The 20,743-nt window shown below is 54.0% G+C and overlaps 7 protein-coding genes and 1 non-coding gene across 8 annotated transcripts; 6 read left to right on the forward strand and 2 right to left on the reverse strand.

The window, feature by feature from the left end:
- Positions 1 to 216: 216 nt before the first annotated feature.
- On the reverse strand, positions 217 to 4,797 carry INS49_015704 (uncharacterized protein; the record flags this gene model as incomplete). The annotated part of the gene is made up of 8 exons (XM_043176383.1): positions 217 to 254; positions 325 to 1,273; positions 1,331 to 2,184; positions 2,362 to 2,830; positions 2,964 to 3,427; positions 3,522 to 3,817; positions 3,877 to 3,946; positions 4,008 to 4,797. The coding sequence occupies 8 exons, from the start codon at positions 4,795 to 4,797 to the stop codon at positions 217 to 219; spliced, it is 3,930 nt and encodes a 1,309-aa protein (XP_043019838.1).
- A 795-nt stretch (positions 4,798 to 5,592) lies between these two features.
- INS49_015705 (uncharacterized protein) lies at positions 5,593 to 6,870 on the forward strand (the record flags this gene model as incomplete). Its single annotated transcript, XM_043176384.1, has 1 exon — positions 5,593 to 6,870. The coding sequence occupies one exon, from the start codon at positions 5,593 to 5,595 to the stop codon at positions 6,868 to 6,870; it is 1,278 nt and encodes a 425-aa protein (XP_043019839.1).
- A 555-nt stretch (positions 6,871 to 7,425) lies between these two features.
- On the forward strand, positions 7,426 to 7,535 carry INS49_015706. Its single transcript has one exon. It is a non-coding gene; the product is annotated as a tRNA-Val (tRNA).
- Positions 7,536 to 8,578: 1,043 nt separating this feature from the next.
- INS49_015707 (uncharacterized protein) lies at positions 8,579 to 10,480 on the forward strand (the record flags this gene model as incomplete). The annotated part of the gene is made up of 2 exons (XM_043176385.1): positions 8,579 to 10,384; positions 10,439 to 10,480. The coding sequence occupies 2 exons, from the start codon at positions 8,579 to 8,581 to the stop codon at positions 10,478 to 10,480; spliced, it is 1,848 nt and encodes a 615-aa protein (XP_043019840.1).
- A 641-nt stretch (positions 10,481 to 11,121) lies between these two features.
- INS49_015708 (uncharacterized protein) lies at positions 11,122 to 12,375 on the reverse strand (the record flags this gene model as incomplete). Its single annotated transcript, XM_043176386.1, has 4 exons — positions 11,122 to 11,139; positions 11,223 to 11,951; positions 12,082 to 12,189; positions 12,277 to 12,375. The coding sequence occupies 4 exons, from the start codon at positions 12,373 to 12,375 to the stop codon at positions 11,122 to 11,124; spliced, it is 954 nt and encodes a 317-aa protein (XP_043019841.1).
- Positions 12,376 to 13,929: 1,554 nt separating this feature from the next.
- On the forward strand, positions 13,930 to 14,535 carry INS49_015709 (uncharacterized protein; the record flags this gene model as incomplete). The annotated part of the gene is made up of 1 exon (XM_043176387.1): positions 13,930 to 14,535. The coding sequence occupies one exon, from the start codon at positions 13,930 to 13,932 to the stop codon at positions 14,533 to 14,535; it is 606 nt and encodes a 201-aa protein (XP_043019842.1).
- A 1,734-nt stretch (positions 14,536 to 16,269) lies between these two features.
- INS49_015710 (uncharacterized protein) lies at positions 16,270 to 17,721 on the forward strand (the record flags this gene model as incomplete). The annotated part of the gene is made up of 3 exons (XM_043176388.1): positions 16,270 to 16,598; positions 16,631 to 16,973; positions 17,038 to 17,721. 3 exons carry the CDS (start codon positions 16,270 to 16,272, stop codon positions 17,719 to 17,721), a joined length of 1,356 nt encoding a protein of 451 aa, XP_043019843.1.
- A 783-nt stretch (positions 17,722 to 18,504) lies between these two features.
- Positions 18,505 to 20,185, forward strand: INS49_015711 (uncharacterized protein; the record flags this gene model as incomplete). Its single annotated transcript, XM_043176389.1, has 2 exons — positions 18,505 to 19,530; positions 19,601 to 20,185. 2 exons carry the CDS (start codon positions 18,505 to 18,507, stop codon positions 20,183 to 20,185), a joined length of 1,611 nt encoding a protein of 536 aa, XP_043019844.1.
- Between the last annotated feature and the right edge of the window lie 558 nt (positions 20,186 to 20,743).

Consider the following 20,743-nt stretch of genomic DNA (forward strand, 5'->3'; position numbering starts at 1 on the left):
ATTTCTGTAGCGCTGTGTGTGATGGGGAATACGGGTTGTAAGGGAGGAGTTTACTTTATCATAGACTTCACTTCAGCGTACAGATAAATGGGAGATTGTCCAGTGTATGCCGCAGACAACAGATTAAATGAATCAAAGATTTCGTCTCGTGGGCGGGGACTATATGCATCAAACAGTTGATTAAGTGATTAACTTTCCTGCTAAGCCTGTCATTAATTACTCCTCGCTTGGTTCCGGGTCAGCAACTGTTGACTCTATGGAAGCAGACAGGTCAGTTTCAAATCCTCTTCATAACAAGATTCGAAGACTATTCGTTCAACTCACTTCTAGAAATTTGCTGCGCAGGATCCAAGGAGTCTTGGTCCTTGGAGCTCTCTCCTTGCCTTGCCTGAGTTTGAGGCTGCGAAGGCCCCTTTTCTTCCCCCTCTTCCGGATCTTCATGTAGAGTTGATGGCTTCCTCTTCCTCCAAAGGCCGTCCTTCACCCTCTCCCAATTTTCGGCCGACGGCTTTTCGGGGGGCTTTGGTATTGGTATTGGGTCCGTGCGATGGAGTCTGGTGGCAACGCCCCCCGTAGAATGCGGTCGCGAGCGTAGCCTAGTAGCAGTGGGTGACATTTCCGGCATCGGACGGCCCCCGCCGGCGCCGGCGCTGCGAATTACACGGACACAAGTGCCGCTGGGTGAGTCGCCGGAGTAGCTGCGGCGACTTTCGCCCGTCCGGACTGGCTGAGGTCGCCCATCAGCGTCGATGATGAGGGACCGTCGTTTTGTCGGGGATCCAAGCCGATCCCCATGGGGCGAGCCAACGGGACTGTCACGCCAAGATGTGCGTCTCCCTAGGGGCTGGATATCATCATACGCCTGTGTGGATGATGGTCGTGACCTCGGCCTTGGTGATACGGTATGTGAGCCACTCGGACCAGGGTCGATGACGACCCTCCTGTTCGCTTTCCTCATCCTCTCCTCCCACGCGTCCCAGACGCCTGTGGAATCATCAACAGACGGCCGCGGGCTCACATATATGCCGGTTGATGCGGGCCTCGAGGGACGGTTTGCGATCCTTGCGTTCTGCTCCTTCGATCTAATCTCACTGTGATCCCGAGATTCAGCTCTTCTGACATGCGAAGACCCATCATCGCCGGTCTCGCCGGTCTCGCTTCTGGATATAGCAGACTCAGGCTGATCAAGCTGATCTTCGACCTCCTGTGGCTCAGCAGTCAAATGATCAGTCTGCTCCTGGGGATAGGCTTCATCATTCTCGCGTGTTGGGTCCTGTTCTCGCATTAGTACGATGGCAGATCTGGATATGGTTGTAAATGGGTTTCGTACCGGTCCTGTCGTAGAACCCCTCCGGCTGCCGCGAGCTTCGTCAGACGACGAGACCTGCGATGTAGGCAGTCTTGGAGGATGAGTTCCGGACATATACGCATCGGGAGATATTAAATCCTGGAGCTCTCTGTATAAAATGAGATCAGTGCAGGAGTTTCGCTGGAGGCTCCCCGTATCTTCTCCATCTTGGTGGTTGGCCTCGCCCCTTCTCGGCTCGCTCCTGAGTTCCTCAACACTTCTCACCCTTCTATTGATTCGTATTTCTTGTTCTGATTCGCCTTCGCTGTCACTGCTAGTGCTCTTGGTCCTTTTCTTTGCCCTAATTGATGTGTCATCGCTGGAGTCCTCATTGTCCCGTGATGGCGACCTGTCGCTGTAGTAGGACTCTGAAGAGGCTGTTGATGCTGCGACAAATCGTGTTCCTCTCCTGCCTCGAATGAACTTCCCGCGAGCTCTTGCCTTGCCTCTGAAGTGTCTTTCGGAGAGCCACTCCTGGTAAGAGCGGTCCTCTGCGCGTCTCAGTCTTTCCGCTTGGTCCCTCAAAGATAGTTCGGCCCGCTCGAGACGCTCTCGAGTCTCACGGTCTTGTTGGGCTCTGGCTTCAAGGATTTGCCTCTCTTTTGCCTGCTTGATCTCTTGCTCAAGTCGTTCCAGTTCCATTTCTCTCATCTTCGTCTCTTCTTTTTGCTTCTTGTTAATCTCCTCTTGTTCCCGCAAACGCCGTTCCGCCTGCTCGAGCCGCTCCCGCGTCTCTCGATCTTGTTGGTTTTTTACTTCACGTGCTTGCTTCTCCTTCCACGCCTGTATTTCTTTCTTAGCTTGGTCTAATTCCCTTTCTTGCCTTTCAGCTTCTTCTTGTTGCTTTCGGTCAGCAAAAGATTCAATACCATGAGGATTTGTGGATGACTGTGGAAGAGGCTCAGGCCTTGGAACATATCCCCTATAAGGGCTGGACGGCCGTGAATGTGGCCTGATGCTCCGATTTCCATGCACTTGGATTGGATTCCGTGAGGACAAATCTAGGCGCTCACGAACATAAGTTTCTGATCGTGGAATATAAGTTTCTGGTCGATAAGCACTGGAGGGCGGGAGGCGATCGAGCTCGGTATTCTGCCATGTGAAATGCTCAGCCACCCACGGAAGTCCCTTGCCCATGTAGAAACTTGCTGGATTTCGTAACCTGGCCGTGCTTTTGGGACCTTGAAGGCTTCTTTTCACCGCTCTTTCGATAAAATCCCGAGCCCAGTAGGTCAGTCCATCGCGCAACACGGTCGCATCACCCCAGTCGTCGCTCTGTCCCAGCTCCTCGAGCAATTTCTCCTTGCCCGGTCGATCTTTGCAGACCAGATAGCTGGACAACAATGTCTCAAGATGCCCCTTCTTGTCACCCTGTATCGACTTTTGCAAGTGTGCAAGTTCTTGAAACAGTTCGGTCGGATCTTGAGACTGGAAAATGAGGAGTTTGTAGCATGCAACTTGGGCATTGTAGTCCTTCAGCTCCTTCGCCAAATTCAGCGCCAATCGTAACGGCTCATTCAAACCTAGGTGCAGCTCTGATGCGACCCATCCTGGATTCTCGGTGTTCCGGGGGGATATAGACACCGGGCAAAAAACAGCCCTCAGTGTTCCACACAATCCCTGGAAATCCCTGGAGGTGAGTCTTGAGGGCCAGCCAGAGGTCATCGTCGCCTTTCTTCTCGCCAGACACTGCGTCAGTGGCATTTGCTAATATCCAGCGGATGAAGGACCGACTCTTCATCACCGCAGGAGAATGCGCTATAATGGCTTCGGCGCGAGATTTCGCTTCGTCCGGGAAGTAGGATCGTAGTTGGGCCGGTTCCAGGAGCATGTCGAGCAGGGCCAAATTCGTCGATTCATCCCCTTCCTCTAAGACCCAGTCGTCGACCAGGGAGCGCTTGATGTCATCTGTCCCCAAGAACAGGTTGTCTTCTGAATCAGAGAATGCCGCTACAATTGCAATATAAAGGTCCTTGAAGTCCCATATGCGGCCCTGAGCAAGAAGTTCTTTGAATAGAGTTGGCCAGTCAACCCATTCCCTCGCAGCCTCTCGGAGACCGCTATGGTACCGCTCAGGGGCTATACGTGCAATGTTTGCACACAATTGCAGGGCCAGCCTCATAATTTGTATCTGTAGCACTCGTCAGTAACCACGATAAGGTAAAGGAAAGACAGATGCTTGCCTCGGTTGACCCAATTCCAGTCCCGAAACGGAGGGTTTCAATCGTGTACCAAGCCTCGCTGAATGCATCCTCATAGTTCCCTTTGCTGTAGATGATAGAGGTGGCCTTCAAAAGCCTCCAATTCTGGCGCAGGAGTTCGAGCTCATCGTAGTCGGGATTCGGTTTCGTGTCCTGAAATTCAGGTTCTCCATCTGGAGAGTAGCTGCGGTCCCTTTCGACATATCTATCTCGTTCGTAGGGCCTCTGGACATTATCGATGGATGGTGAGCGTGAGCGTGAGTGTCGTCTTACGATTCGCACATCAGACTCGAATCTTGCCCGACGCTCGTGACGGCCACCTTCTACCGGGCTTTGAGATCGAGAGCGAGCTCTGGTTTCTCGTCGTCTTTCTCGTGACCGAGACCAAGACCGAGATCTAGACCGGGATCCAGCTCGTGATCGAGGCCGGTCTCTCTCTACCACCACAACTTCCTCACGAAACCGCGACGGTGGCCGATCCTCCTTACCGAATACAGCCTCGGAATTCAGTCGTTCCAAGGCGTGATAATCGCCTTTCTCCAATAGCATTTGGCCAAATTGGACAAACACGTACGGATTACTCAAGTACGGCTCCAGCTTATTTTTGAAGTGATCCTCTGCCGCGCCGAAATTTCCCAGCCTCTGCAGTCGGCAGAATTCCTCCAGTTCCGCTCCGTGATCATCTGTGATCGGGAGCTCGAGGTGAACACTTGCGTCTTGCGGATGGTTGACATCGAAGACAGTCTGAAATAGGCCAGGTACGTGTTGCGATCCCTTTCGAGCCTTCGGACCCCCTTCATCTCCGACAACAGCGGCTGGTTTCGCAGCAACTCTTTTCGATCTCACTGAGGTGATCATACGCTCATCATCGTCGTAGTCGACAGGAGTTGGAGATCGCGGTCTCGGCCTCACGCCGACCATCTGATTTTGAGCACTGTGACGAGTGTATGATGGCGATACATAATGTCGTACTGGACCGGAACTTTCTTGCCACCTGTCGTAGTAATCGTTGTCATGATAGCTTATTGGCCTGCCTGCTCCATCGCGAACCTCGACTACCTCGTAGCGAGGCCTGTAATCATCGTATCGATCATACCTGGTTGGGATACTGCGTTCATAAGAGTCCCATTCGTCACTCCTCACGGTTGATGAGCGTCGAATGGGCTTGGCCTGAGAATGTCTGGGTTCGTAATGATTTCCACGACCGATATCGACTGTCTCAATCGACGCCCTATTGGCTGCCGGCATGCTGTCGTGTGTGTATTGTAGAATGGACCGACTTTCTGTGATAGCTTTCGTATGTGGTTTGTGGTGTTCTCATACACACATCAAGATAGAGCAGGAGAATACAAATAGTGCTCTCTTCACCAGACAGCGGCTGAAAAATTAGCGGAAGTAGCTGTCGAATCCATACCAGGGCTCGCGGCGCCGAGTCCAGCACTAGGGATTTGTGGCAGTGCTGTTTGGTAGTCTCCCGCCACCTAGTCCAAAATGAGTTGATTATGGTGGCACAACCTCTTCAGCTGAATGTCAGCCTTCCAGCATGATTGGAAATCCTCCATCGATAGACCAGGATTGTGCAGTGAGACAGAGTAAGCGGCGTATTTTAGGGGAAACGGATCGTAAACCCTGGCTGATTAGCGGCTGTGCCTTCACACCCACAGCAAGTTGCTGGGACTTTTAATCAACCTTGCCACCCCAGGTTTCAACTGGTCCGGTGAAGATGATGTCCGCAAGCAACGTCTGTCTATAATCCCCCCACAGTCATCCTGCTCAAATGGCAGCAGTACTGGCCGAAGGTGTATGGAATCGCAAAGCTGGTCGATATGACTACAATCGATTCGATCATATTGCCTCAACCAGCGCTTCAGTAGGATGTGAGTTGGTGTTTCCACTTGCCGTGTGCCAGTATAGTTAATACAGACGCTAATACAGAACTCAGATCAATCGATCGGAAAAGTCGGTGTCGATTGTCGTTTTCTCTTTAGAAAGTCCCAGTGGGGGACTTTGGGACCCGCTGAAAATGCGGCCGGTATCATCTATATGGAGCTCGATTTCGATCAGCCATCAGATTGTACGCTGGAATCTGCAACCATTCAGTTGACCTTGGACGAAGATGACCAGGGTCTGGATCCATATCGTGTCGACAGCTTGCCTGCTTCAGAGTGTCCAGTTCTGATTACCGACTACTATGGACCTGGACAGATTGTCGGCACTTCGAAGAGGATTTTGATCAGGAAATTGCTCAAGATCGAGCCGTCCGTCAACGTTGTCGGCAATGGAGGCTCCTTGGGTGGCATTACGACCGAAAAGGCGTTCGAGCATGAGAGTCGATGGACCTTTCGGAGCCACAGGGTTCCGGAAGACAGAAGTAGTCGGAAGAAATGGGGACATAGAATTCTGAGATGGGAGATGACAGAAAACGACATCGAGAAGTCAACTCACAGCAACAAGGTCTACACCGCCTTCGCATACGAGCACAGTGGACAGCCGTTCTTGATGAAGATTGAGATCTCGGGCAAATTGAGGAAGCGGAGTGATCGACTGAAAGCCAATCTGGGCAAGAAATTTGGACCCAGAGCCCGGAAGCAAGAGGACATATCTACCACACTGGTCGGTGCGTACCTCGGCCATAGAAGACCACTGGATGAGCTTGCCAGGGGCTTGGCCAGCGACATGGAAATGAAGAATTACATGTCGTCGCCGCTTGTGGTCCATGATGCGCAACCGGCTTCCTTCCAGCAAGTTACTTATGACGCAACATCTTCAACGAATTCGGTCTTGGAACCCGCTGTCACGGGCACTGCAGATCAGGCAAGCATAGAAGAAATGACACCTCAGCCTGGTTTGAGATTGAACGGCCAGGTTCTCGACATGTTGGAGGATACGCCAATAAGACCATCGCAGGATCGCACTCAGCCGACACTGGAGAACCTCGCTCGGGTTGGAGAGTATTTCAGAACGCCAATCAGACACGAGGTGATCCGCGGGGACATATCTGAGGCATCAGGTCACTCGTCAGCCACCACACTAGTGGCCACCCAGTCTGAGATATCACAGCCACAACGACAGCCGGAGGCAGCAACCGTGCCCGAGGGCCGGAATATGACGGCTGCGATACCGAAGAAGGTTGACGAAGACGCTCTTGAAAGAGTTATGGAGGTCGCATTCTTGCGTCTACTGATACAGTTTGTAATTGGCTTTATGGACCTTTTTGGAACCAGGAAGTCTCAGGCAACACAACATGGGAGAAGTGAAAACAAGAAAAGAAAAGACCGTTCGAAACACAGGAAGAAGGAGCACGAGTCTACAAAAAGTTAACACAAAATGAATAGCTGATAGCGTTGAATACGTTACAGAGAAATCATATACTGATATTTTCCGACAAGAGAGTCCATAAACGGCCTTCACAGGTGTGATTAATCATGACAGTAGCTGGAATCCGTTGAGTAGCCTTTTACTTGCAATCAATCAATGCAGTATTAATTCAACCTGAAATTCTCCAGCCAGGATAAGTGATAGTTGAAACACAGGCCTTGGCAAAGATGCTCCAAGGCTCAATGTGACCTTGATTCCAAGCAAAATGCACGATTTACCTCTGATAGCCAGTGTCATGATATCGTCTCGCACATGACAGATAGCTTATTAGTGAAGTGTTTCTGCCTCAAACAGTCGTCACCACACCCACTTTCCTGAAAGCATTTCAACTCATGTCGATTTTTTTGTTCAAGCAGTTTTTCCGACGTTTGACAGGTCCACATTTGCCCCCCAACCAGTTTGTGGATAGCATTAGGTGGGCCCCGTCTTGCAAACTTTTCCACGGCTCAACCCACCCACATAATTCCACATTCCAGCCCCGTCGACATCTCAACATCAGGTCCGGTGGTGTAGTTGGCCATCACGTTAGTCTAACATTTAAAAACAACTCGATTTCGAGTTGATAATGTGAGCACTAAAGGTCCCCGGTTCAAGCCCGGGCCAGATCATGAGCTGTTGATTTATGTTTTTGCTCTTTTGTCCTGCTGCTCGGGGGTTGCTCTTCTCACAATTCCTTATTTAATTTTGTCATATCGCATCTAGCTGGCTTCAAAGGAACACCAAATGATGACGTGACACAGTCAACTCTCAAGTTGGTCACTAGAAGGTGAGGTGTCCTCCAGCCAACTATACAGGCTGCTAGTGAGACTGTCCATATGTCCAATGGCAATGAGGGCGCAAGTTAAATGTGAAAAGTTGTTAACTTACAACCATAGGTGCCTAACCGAGAGAAAGAAAGAGGTACTACAAGGCTGCGAAATAGCATCACATTTTGGAGGCTCGTTGGGCTCTTTAGGTTGAGGACGGGAGGGGTAACTCGTATATTTAGATACCGGTGATCCCACCCTAGGTCAATACAATTGCTACAGCCGTGAGTGCCTTGGGCATCTACCCACCTGTTGCGTTACCTTGCCCACTTTCCCGGGCAGGTTATGCGTGGCACCGATGCTGCAATGCGGACCTGCCTGGCCTGCTGGCCTGCGAGACTGGTCGCTAAAAGGCAACCCCAGGACACCCACAGCGGCTACTGCGGGTACAGCCAATGCTTGAAGAAGACCTGCGGACACCCCTACCCAGGCTGCCAGGTCGCTGTGCAAACATCATTGATTCAGTGCAGTGGAATATGCACCTGCCAAATTAGGCTAGCGTTTAGTGCGCACCGAATCCGTGCGTCGTTAGCGATGATACGGTGATACAGTAGGAGACCTCGGGAGATCCAATGAAACAGCAAAAACAAGCAATGATCGGCCACAAGGAGTGCGGGAAAATGGTGGCACCTTCTACTTCAGGCACACGACCGATTGCGCTATCAAAAGCACGACATTCTGTTGGGCAAATTATCTACACAGTAGCACGGCATTGGCTGCTTGCAGCTCGAACAGCGTGATATGCTGTATGTATAACAGTCGCTCCTCACTGACGCCAAGATCAGGCAAGTCAATCTCATCCGGGCGAGTACCTTGTGCCAAGTTCGACGACCTGACTGCTCACGATGACTCTAGCCAAGCTCTGTGTAGGCTTGGGCGCCATAGTCCTTGGCGCCACGGCTCTGCCATCTGATTCTCCGTCGACCCACTATGCCATCAAGGAGCGACATTACGTCCCCAAGTCTTGGACGAGTCTTGGCCCGGCAGACGGATCCGACATGATCAATCTCCAGATCGGTCTGAAGCAGAGCAACAAGGGTGCTATCGAGCAACACCTGCTTGAGATCTCGGACCCTGACCATGATCGCTACGGCCAGCACCTGTCCGTCGACGAGGTCGCCGACATTGTCCGCCCAACAGACGAGACTATCGACAGCGTCCACCGGTGGCTCGAGGGGCACGGCGTCGGAGATATCGCTTACTCGCCTGCTCAGGACTGGATCTCCATCATTGTGCCCATTTCAAAAGCCGAGGAGTTACTCCAGACAACTTACTCGAAGTATGAACACGACGGAGGCCACGTTGCCAACCGCGCGACAGAATGGTCGCTGCCACTGCACCTTCATGAGCACATTGATGTCGTCCAGCCCACAACTTCGTTCCTGACACCCAAGCCTGAGCACAAGCCCATCAGGTTTGACTTGTCCGAGCAGGAGTTGACCTGGTGGGAGCACACAGGCCAGTTCAAGTACAAACAGCTGTCTGCATCTCAGCTAGCAAGCGGGACCGCCAATATCTCGGCAGTCTGCAACGCCAGCTTTGTCACCCTCGACTGCCTGCGCACAGTCTATGGCACGATCAACTACACCACACAGGCTGCTGACGACAATTCGATTGCCATCAACAACTATCTCAATGACACAAGTCGGCGTGACGATGCCAAGACCTTCCTGCAGCAATTCCGCCCAGACCAAGTCGCTGCCGCCGACGAGTTCGAGTTCACTATCATCGACGATGGGCCAAACTACCAAGGCCCCAATACCTCCGTCTTTGTTGACGCGGGTGCCGACGTCGAAGGTAACCTCGATGCTCAGCTGGTCCTCGGTGTCAGCTCTCCGACGCCTCTGTTTGCGTACAACACCGGCGGAAGCCCGCCATTCATCCCCTCCCTGAGCACACCAACAGACACCAACGAGCCGTACCTGGCTTTCCTGAACTATATCCTTGCACAAGACGACATCCCAAATGTCTTCAGCTCGTCTTATGGTGACGACGAGCAGACCGTGCCGCAGTCTTACGCCGAGAGGGTCTGTTCCGGCTTTGCTCAGCTTGGCGCCCGCGGTGTCACCTACCTAGTCTCGTCTGGAGATGCCGGCGTCGGATCATCCGGTGACTGCTACAGCAACGACGGCAAGAACACCTACAAGTTCACGCCCGACTTCCCCACGTCGTGCCCATGGGTCACCTCCATCGGCGCCACCGCCAACTTCACGCCCGAGACGGCCGTCACCCGCTTCGCCTCGGGGGCTGGGTTCAGCAACTACTTCGCGCAGCCCGAGTACCAGGCGTCGACCGTCAACAAGTACATCGCCAGCCTGAACGGCACGTACGACGGGCTGTACAACAAGAGCGGCCGTGCCTACCCCGACATCTCGGCGCAGGGCAACCTCGACGTCATCGTCTACGCTGGCGAGCTCATCCGTATCGGGGGAACCAGCGCCTCGTCGCCCACCGTCGCTGGCATCCTGGCTCTTGTCAACGATGCCCTCATCGCCGCCGGCAAGCCGACGTTGGGTTTCATCAATCCTTGGTTGTACAAGGAGGCTTACAAGACCTTTACCGACATCACCATCGGCTCGAGCTACGGTTGCAACACTACCGGTTTCCCGGCTCAGGCTGGCTGGGATGCTGTCACTGGCTTTGGCACACCTGTGAGTAATACCTTGCTTAGCACTGATACGATCGCGGCGCTAACTTGGTAATAGAACTTCAACGAGTTGGTAAACGCTGCTCTTGAAAAGGAGTAGACGTCATTTCGCGGCAAGCTCGAGTCTTGTGCAATGTATATAAAATTCATTTCCGATGTGAATGGAATCTGAACAAGTCTGGCCGTATCTCAAGAGTGGACGCAGCGCTTGTGTGGCTCACTAGGACATACAGCCAAGCTGACGGAAGTCGGTCGGTCACGATAGCAAGCGACTGGCCGCCTCGCCTCTTGGTATGCAGAAGAATTAATTCGATTCTATTCTACCCTCTAGTTGGGTTTATTCGAAGCTTGAAGCTTCTCTCTGCACACGTCCACAACATCGTACCGTTGCAAGAAATTCACGAGTTCTTGTGTTGTCTCTTTTTCGAGGTTAGAAAACTTCCCCAGCAGCAGGTAATTCGCAGAGCTCAGAGCGTGACTCACCGGGGAGCTTAAGGTCTGGCAGTAATGCCCTGATCTCGGCATTTCTCTTTGTGGGTAGCTCAAACATTGGTATTTCCGACCACAGTTGAACGGCTGAATTGTGGGGAACCCTGATCTCGTCGAAGAGACGAAGCCGGTAAGAGATGGTTTCAGGAGATCGATCTGGTAGGTCGTCAAAGAGAGTGCCGAGAGCCGCAGCATCGAGAATGGCAGAGTTGGCACCTTGGCCCATGTGCTATACATATACAATACACGTGTTCAGCCGATGCTTTGCGCCTAGCAGCGAGTAGAGGTATTTCAACCGGCCACATCGCCATCTACTGACAAAGGAGAGGAAATCAAGTGTAAACATGACGAACCGATAGCATGGCATGCGCTGCGTCACCAATGGCGACAAGACGGCCGCGGCTATATCGGGCAGCAGGTGGTCGCGTATAAAGTCGCCACAGCGGCAGAACGTCCAGCAAATGGTCACAGACCGTCCCGAGGTCAGGATGGAACTCGCTAAGGGCAGCCGCCAGAAGCTCCAAGGTCGTCTCACCGCGCATCGTGTGGATCACCATCCCCGGTATATCCTCGAGCGCGTAGAGGACGAGGTTGAGGTACTCGAAGCCATGGCACCAGTACCCCAGCAGGTACCGCTTGCGGTCGGGCGCCACGCTGAATGTGCTCCGGCCGGGGACTTCGGCCATGACGCGTCCGAAGGGGTTCTGCTGCAGTTTGGCCACGGGGATCACGGCGCGGACGGCCGTGGTGCTGCTCCGCAGGGCTGGCGAGGGCTCGCCGAGGATGACGGTCATCGCGGACGAGTGGACGCCGTCGGCGGCGATGATGAGGTCTGCCCCGGCTTGCGAGCCGTCGGCCAGGTGGACAATGCCCTGCTCCGGCTCGATGCTGACTACCTCTGTATATTCGAAGAGGCGGCACGGCAGGTCCGGGGCGTCGCCGCCACCACCACCGCTGCTCGACGGCGGCGACTCCGCCACACGCCTCAACTCCTGGTGCAGGTCAGGTCGATAGAATGTGCCGCCTATGGACTTCTCTACGTGCAGGACTTGCAGCAACTCCAATGTCCTTCCATCGAGGACCTGTGAGTTTTTCGCTGGTAGCCAGGTGTCAGCCGGTGACCACAGTTGTATGAAAAAGCGTCCATAGGGTCGATTCTTAAACAAGAGGGGACCAAGTAGAAATCCCCTGATGCCACTCACATCTACAAACCTTTGCTCTGGCATTATCAAAGCCGAGACTTTGCAAGTATTCCAGCGAGTTTGACCCGAGTCCAACGGCAGCTCCAACTTCACCCGACAAGCCGTACTTCTCGAAAACCTGTGAGATTGTGTAAGTACTTGCGACTGCAGGTCGCTGCTATGTTGTAAGAAAATGAAAGGTATTGCTGAGTGTCTTAACTGTTACTTTGTGCCCGGCCTTCCTCATTGCAATGGCGGATGCCAATCCGCCGATGCCACCGCCGATGACGACGACCGATAAGCTACCTGGAGGCATTGCAACCATTGCGACGGCCCATTTGCCGACTTAAAAGGCTACCTTATAGTCGCACTGTCTGTGCTCCTGCCCCAGTGTACGGTGCACTGATGAGAGTTCGGACTAGTGTGAGTGGTGTCCGACGGCGCAGAAAGCTTCGAGACCAGTTGAATAGGTGCAACGGGATTTATAATGAGCCGGCCTTTCAATAGCATGCCAGTAGTATTAAGGCGACTTCACACGTGTCCCCGCATCTAGACTTGCATGCTTGTTCTAAACTTGTGTCACCCAGATGCACGATCAACACATCCTATACGCCATAGAACCCGCCCCCTAGACCGGTAGTATTAGGCACAGGTGGGGGAGGGCTGTACTAATTAGCAGCTTTTGACACAAGCACTCGGTAGACGGCAAATTTGGCGGCAAGATACGGCTGAACCACTCAGGGTAGTCACATATTGACCCGCGTTACGACCTGGCTCATGCCTCTGGAGTCAAAACAGTGGTTAAAAGCGGTTAGTACAATGAGACTACAATCACCGCAAACTTGTGTCGTACAAGGGACTCAATCGTATATAGATTAGGTAGTGTCTGCAACAGAACGACAGGGGTCATGCTATGTCCCGAGAACCTCGATCTTTTACACTGGCCATCCTTGGGGGGCGCTTGGTGGGGGGGGGGGGCAGCATATTAAGTCTAGTGGCCCACATTCGGGCCACCTCTATATATTACATGTCCTCCTTTGATTCAACTAATTTAAATAGCTAAACTTTTAACACTGTATACTATAATTGAATTAACCTAAGAGGAAAATAGTTAGAAAGTTATACATATTATAATTTATATCATGGGCATGGAAGACTTCGTTGGACTAGAGAGTAATGGGACATTTAATAAGTTCTCATCACACCTAGAAAAAGCACAAAGCCACAGCTCAGTCTGAGTAGAACTTCGATTTTCCCACCAGTGAAACGCTCTACTCAAGGGCTGTACTGTTTAATCACACTGTATCACGCATTTCAGCTACATAGAGGAGAGCCTAGGCAGGACATCCATAGTAGACCTTAGAACCACTTCTTCCTGTGATTCCAGGTATGATCAGAGTCGCAGCTTGGATATCAACGAAGCAAGCTGTTTGACACATTCGGCATCCACCATATCCTTCAGTTTCGCAGCAACACATGTACTTAAGTAGGTACTTCAGTATATGACCATTGAAGCAAGCCGTACCCGAACGTGCACCTGAAATATCAACAGAATCCCATGCTCATCCCCGGGCCCGCCAATGGTATGCCAGCCTCCACATCATCCTCAAAACAAATGCCGACCAAGCCATACAGCGCCGCCCCAGTGCCGCGAGACAGCGTCTTCACTGCTTAGACTTGAGTTGGGCATCCCTGACTTGCTTCAAGCGCTGTCTATAAATTGCTTTCTTCGTGTTGTATACGAGACAACAAAGCAGCGGATACTGGGCAATAAAGGGACAGCAGCGTTACCGGGACACATATTGAGGGCTGGGCTGAGACGACAGACTGAAACTCTGCGGAACTACGATCGGGGCATACCGCCGCGAGGATGAGAAACATGGAGAGGCTTGAGGCAGCGATTTCTGATCTTGCCAATCTGGACAGTGTGCAGGTCGATGAGCCGGGGGACGACAGTGGGTACACAACTCCTACACCCTTATGGGTATACCATCTGGAAAGAGCAGAAATGTCAACTGCAGCGGAACAGAAGGAGAAGTTCTTCACTGTGTCCTACAGGTGGGGCACCATGAGCGAAAGCCACTTGAAGGCATTTTGTCAGGCGGCTGGGAAGACTCTCGGGGGAATGACCGGATGGGTGGACCAATTGTGCATCAACCAGAAATGTGCAGAGGAGAAAGGTCAAGAGATCAAAAGGATGACGAATTATTATGCCTCAGCATCATTAAATCCCGTCTTACTTCAAGGAGTTGAGGGGGCTCCGCGACTTAGATGCCTATACCAAGAGATAGGGCCCAGGACTGCTAGCTTGTTAAGTGAGGCCGAGAAGCGGGAGGTGGGTGGGCTGGTGACGATGGTTGGCAAAGATGACTACTTCACCAGAGTCTGGACCTTCCAGGAACAGAAGCTCGGACGAGAGAGCCTGTTCATGATGGCAGATGGCATGGTACCTGGGATGGAACTGGTATGGAACTGGTCACGTTGATACGTCTCTGGAATTATACTCGGGCTGGAACAGGGCAATTTCTCACCTTGGGCGGGATGACTGTGTTTGGAGGTCAAAGAAGCTTCAGGGCGAACAACACGCGGAATTACATCAAAATGCAGGGTGGCTCATTGCTCTGCCAGTGGGAGCAAGCCTGGGGGGGGGGGGAGTGCGCAGAGCCGAGAGATAGTTTGTGGGCGTTCTTGCCATTGGTGCGTAAAGTGGACTTGAGTGGCCTTGACTACGGCGAGAGTGAGGCCGTCACCTGGAAGAAATTGGCGAAGCAAGGCCTAGTCGACAGCGCTTGGCTGGCCGTGGGTACAGCGGCTCAGGAACCAAGCTGGGCACCTCAGTTGACAACCACAGTCCCACACTTATCGGTTTCAATCACCCCTTGGCCAAGGATCAATGTGGGTGGAGATGGGCTTATGAAACTGGAAGCCGTGGAGGTGACTGATGTGATGACAGAGCAGGGCGGCATCAGCGCGTACATGACGGGATCGCTGATAGTGGCTTTCGCAGCTGAGCGTGATGCTGAGCTGTACAGAAGTGCAAAGAGATTCTGGCTTGTGCTAAAGGACCTGAGCAGTCCGGGGGGAAAGGGAGGCATCATACTTGCAGATGCGAACAGTCACGGACCCAATGTTTACAGAATAGGGTACACAGTGTGCTATGTCGGACTCCCACAGACTGAACATGACAGAGGGCCTTCGTGGGCTCCAGTGGGCCAGTGGGAGGCACTCCCATTGAGCAGTTTTCCGCAAAAGGGATCGTCGCTTGTTTATCTTGATTAGAATGGAGAATTTTGACAATTAATATTTTTTTCCCGATGCTAAATAATAAAGCTATTAATTAATAAAGCTTGTTTCAAAAGAATTCACTTTTATGGCTCTAACTGTTGATCAAGGGAAGTGAGGTGTTTGTGCTTGCCGTTAGCCTGACTGATCTATGCATTCTGACCTACCGACTCTAAAAGTCGTGCCCTAAATGGTGGTGATCTTGATGAATGGAGGCTGGCATGACCCCGAAATTGCAGAACTATCGCTACGGTATAGGATTGGCAAGCACTCCTAGAGAATCGGAATTACCAAGTGATAGACAGAATGTTGTAGATTTCTTTGCTATACCTCCGAGCCCGGCCATTGCGATATTTGAGAAGAAGGGAGGCTCTCGGCATGTTGGTGAGGCATGAGTGGGACCACCGGCGGCCGGTCCGGTCCCGAGGAGGTGGAACGGACAGTCGGGCGCGGGGCATTGATCGACCCGAAGCTGGAGCTCAAGCTGCCGCCAGCTCAGCTCGCCTGGGGCAAGCTCCAATCGCATGGCATCACGGCTGAAACGGATGACGACTGCTGGGTACCTAGAGTCAATGCAATCATCATTGCATCGGTGCCTATAGGCTGGACGTTAAAAAAGACCCAGAAGTCGTGCTCCATTTCTGCTTACCGCTAGCTACCGTATGCGTACAACGTATAGCAAATACGAGTGCTGGATGTCCGACAAACTCACTGCCCGAGTGTCAGAACTGCAGCAAGAACCCTCCGGATCCAACGGCTTGCGTTTTGACGTCACGTCAGATCATCGAGACATCGCGCGCAACCGTTACTCAGGAATTGTAGCTGTGGCTTTGTTTCACCCGGGCCCTGAGCATTAACTCACTCTCCCTCCCCTGAGCCTTTTCGTTGTTTCTTTCCCTCCTCCATTACACACTGCTCGATTCATTGAGCATCAAAAATGAGATCCTTCGCCATTCTCCCGCTGGCTGCGGCCGCCAGTGCCTTCGTCGTCCCGGACTTCGAGACGTTCTCCCAGCTTCCCGTCCACGGGCAACAGCCGCACCGCGATGACAGCTCTTGGCAGGACTGGTTCCCCTCAGCCGACTCCATCTCGTCGTCCGTCCACGATGTCGTAGACTCGCTGTCATCCGGCGTGGAGGAGACCTTCCACGCCGTCAAGGGCAAGCTCGAGACGGAGCTCGAGTCCATCTTCGACGAGGACGCAGGCAGCGCCGTCGAGGAGGTCGACGCCGCGGACAAGCCCCGCCGCGGCGGCCGCCACGAGAAGTCGAACCAGACCATCTACCAGCTCATCAGAGCAAGTACACGACCAAGTTCGCCGAGCTCGTGGACGAGCACGAGGACATTGTGCAGCTGCTCAACAGCACCAAGGCCAACTACACGCTCTTCGTCCCCGTCGACAGCGCCTTCGAGCACATCCCCAAGGACAAGAAGCCCAGCAAGGAGTTTGTCGAGTCCGTGCTGAAATACCACATCGGGCTGGGCTTGTACCCCGCCGGCCGCGTGCTTGTGACACACACCCTGCCCACCGCCCTGGACGAGCCCCTGCTCGGGAATAAGCCTCAGCGCCTCCGGACCAGCGTCGGTCTGCTCTCCGGTGTGAGGGTCAACTTCTACAGCAAGGTCGTCGCAGTCGACATCGTGAGTCCCTCCGTTGAAACCGTACTTGCTTCAGAACATAACACTAACACGTGCATCGCCACAGGGAGCCAAGAACGGAGTGATCCACGCCGTCAGGAGCCTCCTCGTGCCGCCGCCCTTCGTCGGCCGCGAGCTGTCCCTCTTCCCGGGCAAGTTCTCCACGCTGCTCCTGGCCTTCGACAAGACGGACTTCACCTCGTTCATCCACGGGCAGGTGCTCAACGGGTCGACCATCTTCGCGCCGGACAACCGCGCGTTCCAGAGGCTCGGCCCCGGCGCCAACGCGTTCCTGTTCAACACGGAGACGGGCATCAAGTACCTCAAGGCCATCCTCAAGTACCACGTCGTGGCCAACGAGACCGTGTACAGCGACGCGTACTACTCCCAGGGCGAGGACGACAGCAAGGCGCAGGACGACGTCGGGCGCGGCCACTACCACCTCGACCTGCCCACCCTCCTCGGCGACAAGAGGATCGCCCTCGATGTCGCCCGGTGGGCGGGCTTCATCCGGCTCAAGATCAATGGGTACATCCCCATTGCGGTGCAGGACGGCATCGCCAAGAACGGGGTCGTCCACGTCCCCGCCAATGTGCTCATCCCGCCTCACAAAGACCACAAGGGCGGGGAGGAGGAGTCCTCGGTCACCGGTGAGATCAGCGTGGAGGAGCTGAAGGAGAGGCTGGCTGGGTACGTCGAGGGTGAGGAGGAGCAGGTCGAGAAGGCGCCCAAGATTGAGATCGAGCTGTAAGGCTCCTGGGGTACCTTTGGTGGCCACAATCAGCATATGATCAATGATCTTCCAGCATGGTTGGTGAGGGAAAATTGGAAGAAAAAAAACATGACGCTCTCTACGCTTTGGGATGGGATTATGGGTTCTGAGCGAGTGCATTGCAGAGCAACAATTCTGCATACTGGGTTTGGATTTGGCGTACAAGGACAGTGGCGAGGTGGGTTGGGTTGCATTGGGTTGTCTCAACACCACAACATTGGCCGACATCTGGCAGGCAAAAATACAAATCGATTTTGGTTGCAAAGAAACTGTGACCTCATATGAGCGATTGTCTTCCCCACTTACGGTGATCAATCTTCACAGCGGTTGCAGCGAGGTAGGCGAAAGAGCAATTCCTGTCTGGTGACTTGATGTTTGGACGGGGGTTGTTTCGTTGGGGGAGCTCATGCTCTTTTAACGTGTCAGGGTTAGAGCAATCCAGACAAAGACAGAGACCGGGAGGGCAGAGCAAGGCAGAGAAATGCAAGGCCATAAAGGATCTAGGTAAGGTATACTCAATGCAATCAATAAGCAGCCTGCATACAGAGGCCACAGGCTAAAGAACTCATGTCAATCAGAGGATGGTAGGGTTGCAGTCCCAACCGTGAGTGGGTCAACGTGATAACCCTGGCGACTGCACGCCGCCTCGATCGGTCGTAAATAAACCACCTTGCGTCACCCCTGCTCATACCACAATCCACTGACTCTTCCACCGCTCCCCAACCTTGGAGAGCAACGTCTCGCACATCGAACAGGGACACGATGCCTTCCGCAGCCACAGAGGATGGCGCAGACAGGCCCTTGCTGGCCGACGCGCGGGGTCAAGACGGCACAACATACGGGACGGAGGAGCCCGTGGCCGCCGCACGGTCAGCCGCCGGCGGCGTGCCGAGGGACCAGGGGGGCAGCTTCGCCAGGAACCTGGGCACGCTGGACGCGTTCGCCATCATCATCAGCATCGTCATAGGCAGCGGTATCTTCACGTCCCCCGGGTCCATCGACACCAACGTGCCCTCGCCGGGAATCGCGCTGGCCGTGTGGCTGGTCGGCGGCGTGCTGGCCTGGACGGGCGCGAGCACCATGGCCGAGCTGGGGACCGCCATCCCGGGCGAGGGCGGCGTGCAGCCCTACCTCAAGTACATCTACGGTGACGTCTTTGGGCACCTCGCCGCCTGGACGTGGGTCGTCGCCGTCATGCCCGCTACCCTGGCTATCCTGAGCATTGTTTTTGTGGAGAGTATCTTCTCTGCTGCTGGCGTGACGGACAGGGCCGCCAGCGTCCTGCACAAGCTGCTGTCCGTGCTCATCACGGTGGTCATGAACCTGGCCAACTCCATCAGCACCAAGGCGAGCACCCGCCTCAACAATTTCTTCGTCGCGACCAAGTTCGTCAGCATCTTCGCCGTCGTGCTCGCCGGCGTCGTCGTCCTGACCATCCAGCTGGCGGACCCGGATACCAAGGTCGGGGGCGGTGACTGGATCAGGAGGAACTGGTTCGCCGACCGCGACACGGTCGCCCCGGACGGCAGCGTGACCCACTGGCCTGATGTGAGCACGTGGGAGCTGCTCGGCCACTTCTCCGCCGCGCTGTACGGTGCCCTGTGGGCATACTCCGGCTGGGAGAAGGGCATCTATGTTTCCGCCGAGCTGTCCAACCCCGTCAAGCAGCTTCCGCTTGCCATCAATACGGCCATTCCCACCATCATCGCTTGCTTCCTCGCGACTAATGCTGCATACTACATCCTGCTACCCTGGGACGTGGTTTCCACAACGGACAGCGTTGCCGTGGTACGTATGGCCCGTGGACACATACCAAGTCGCGGTGTCTTGATATGATACTGATATCAAATTCGTCTAGACCGCAATCACCCGCCTTCTCGGCCGCGGCTTCGGCATCGTAGCCGCAGTCCTCATCTGCCTCGTCGTCGCCGGCTCCCTGCTCGGCAACTCGTTCGTCGCAGGCCGCATGGCCGTCGCGGCAGCCAATGCAGACTGGCTGCCCAAGTCCTTCGCCGCGCTCGGCCATTTCGGACTGTGGAAGCAGCCGGAGGAGGAGGGCGGCGACGAAGAGGGGCCGCAGGGCTCATCCGACGCGCCCCTCAACGCCATCCTCCTCAACACGCTCCTGTCCGCCCTCTTCATCTTCCTCGGCGACTTCCGCTCGCTTCTCACCTTCAACGGCCTGGGCGAGTACACCTTCTTCTTCCTGACCGTCCTCGGCGCCGTGGTGCTGCGCTTCCGCGAGCCTGGCCTGCACAGGCCGTACAAGCCGCTGCTGGTCATACCCATAATCTTCACCCTGGTCAGCGGCTTCGTGCTCGTGCGCGGCGCCGTGTTTGCGCCTGTGCCTGCCATGGTACTGGTTGTCGTGTGGGCTGTGGGTATCCTGTTCTACGTGGTCCGCAGGAAGCGGGCGGAGAGGCTGCGTCAGGGTAACGATTAGGCGAAGAGAGGTGGTTGCTGTCTTGGTTATACGCTTTGGGTACAGCTTCGTCTGCTTGGTAGCATGCAGGACGGCTTGAACAGCTGTCTGCGACCTACTTGCGTAGTTCGGGGCATGTTCATCTGGATGGCCACAACTCCGAGGCCATCATGTGTTCCGCAATGGAACAAGGTATGTAAATCACGTCGCTAAAGATACAGTTACCATTTTTCCTATGCAAGGGACGAGCCTTGGCAATAGACCTACCGAGGCCAAGGGCATGTGGCTGGAGCTTGGGGCTTGCCAATGACATGTCAAGCGGTGTAGAGATAGATGAAACACACGAGTACACAAAAGTATTGAATTCATGGTATATATCAGGATGCCATCTAGAAACCCATATTCTCATGTCCACATATTCCCCCCCCCCCTCCTCCCCGGGCAATCATTCCGTAACGAGCCAGTTCACAGCAGAGGATTTGTGAACGCCATCAAAAGACCACGAGCAACTAGCAATTACTAGGTCCAAAACCAAAGATTACCTAATGTCGTGCTCCAGGTGTCGCAACAACGAGATAC

This window comes from Diaporthe citri (assembly GCF_014595645.1).
Source record: "Diaporthe citri strain NFHF-8-4 chromosome Unknown scaffold_9, whole genome shotgun sequence".
NCBI lineage: Eukaryota > Fungi > Ascomycota > Sordariomycetes > Diaporthales > Diaporthaceae > Diaporthe > Diaporthe citri.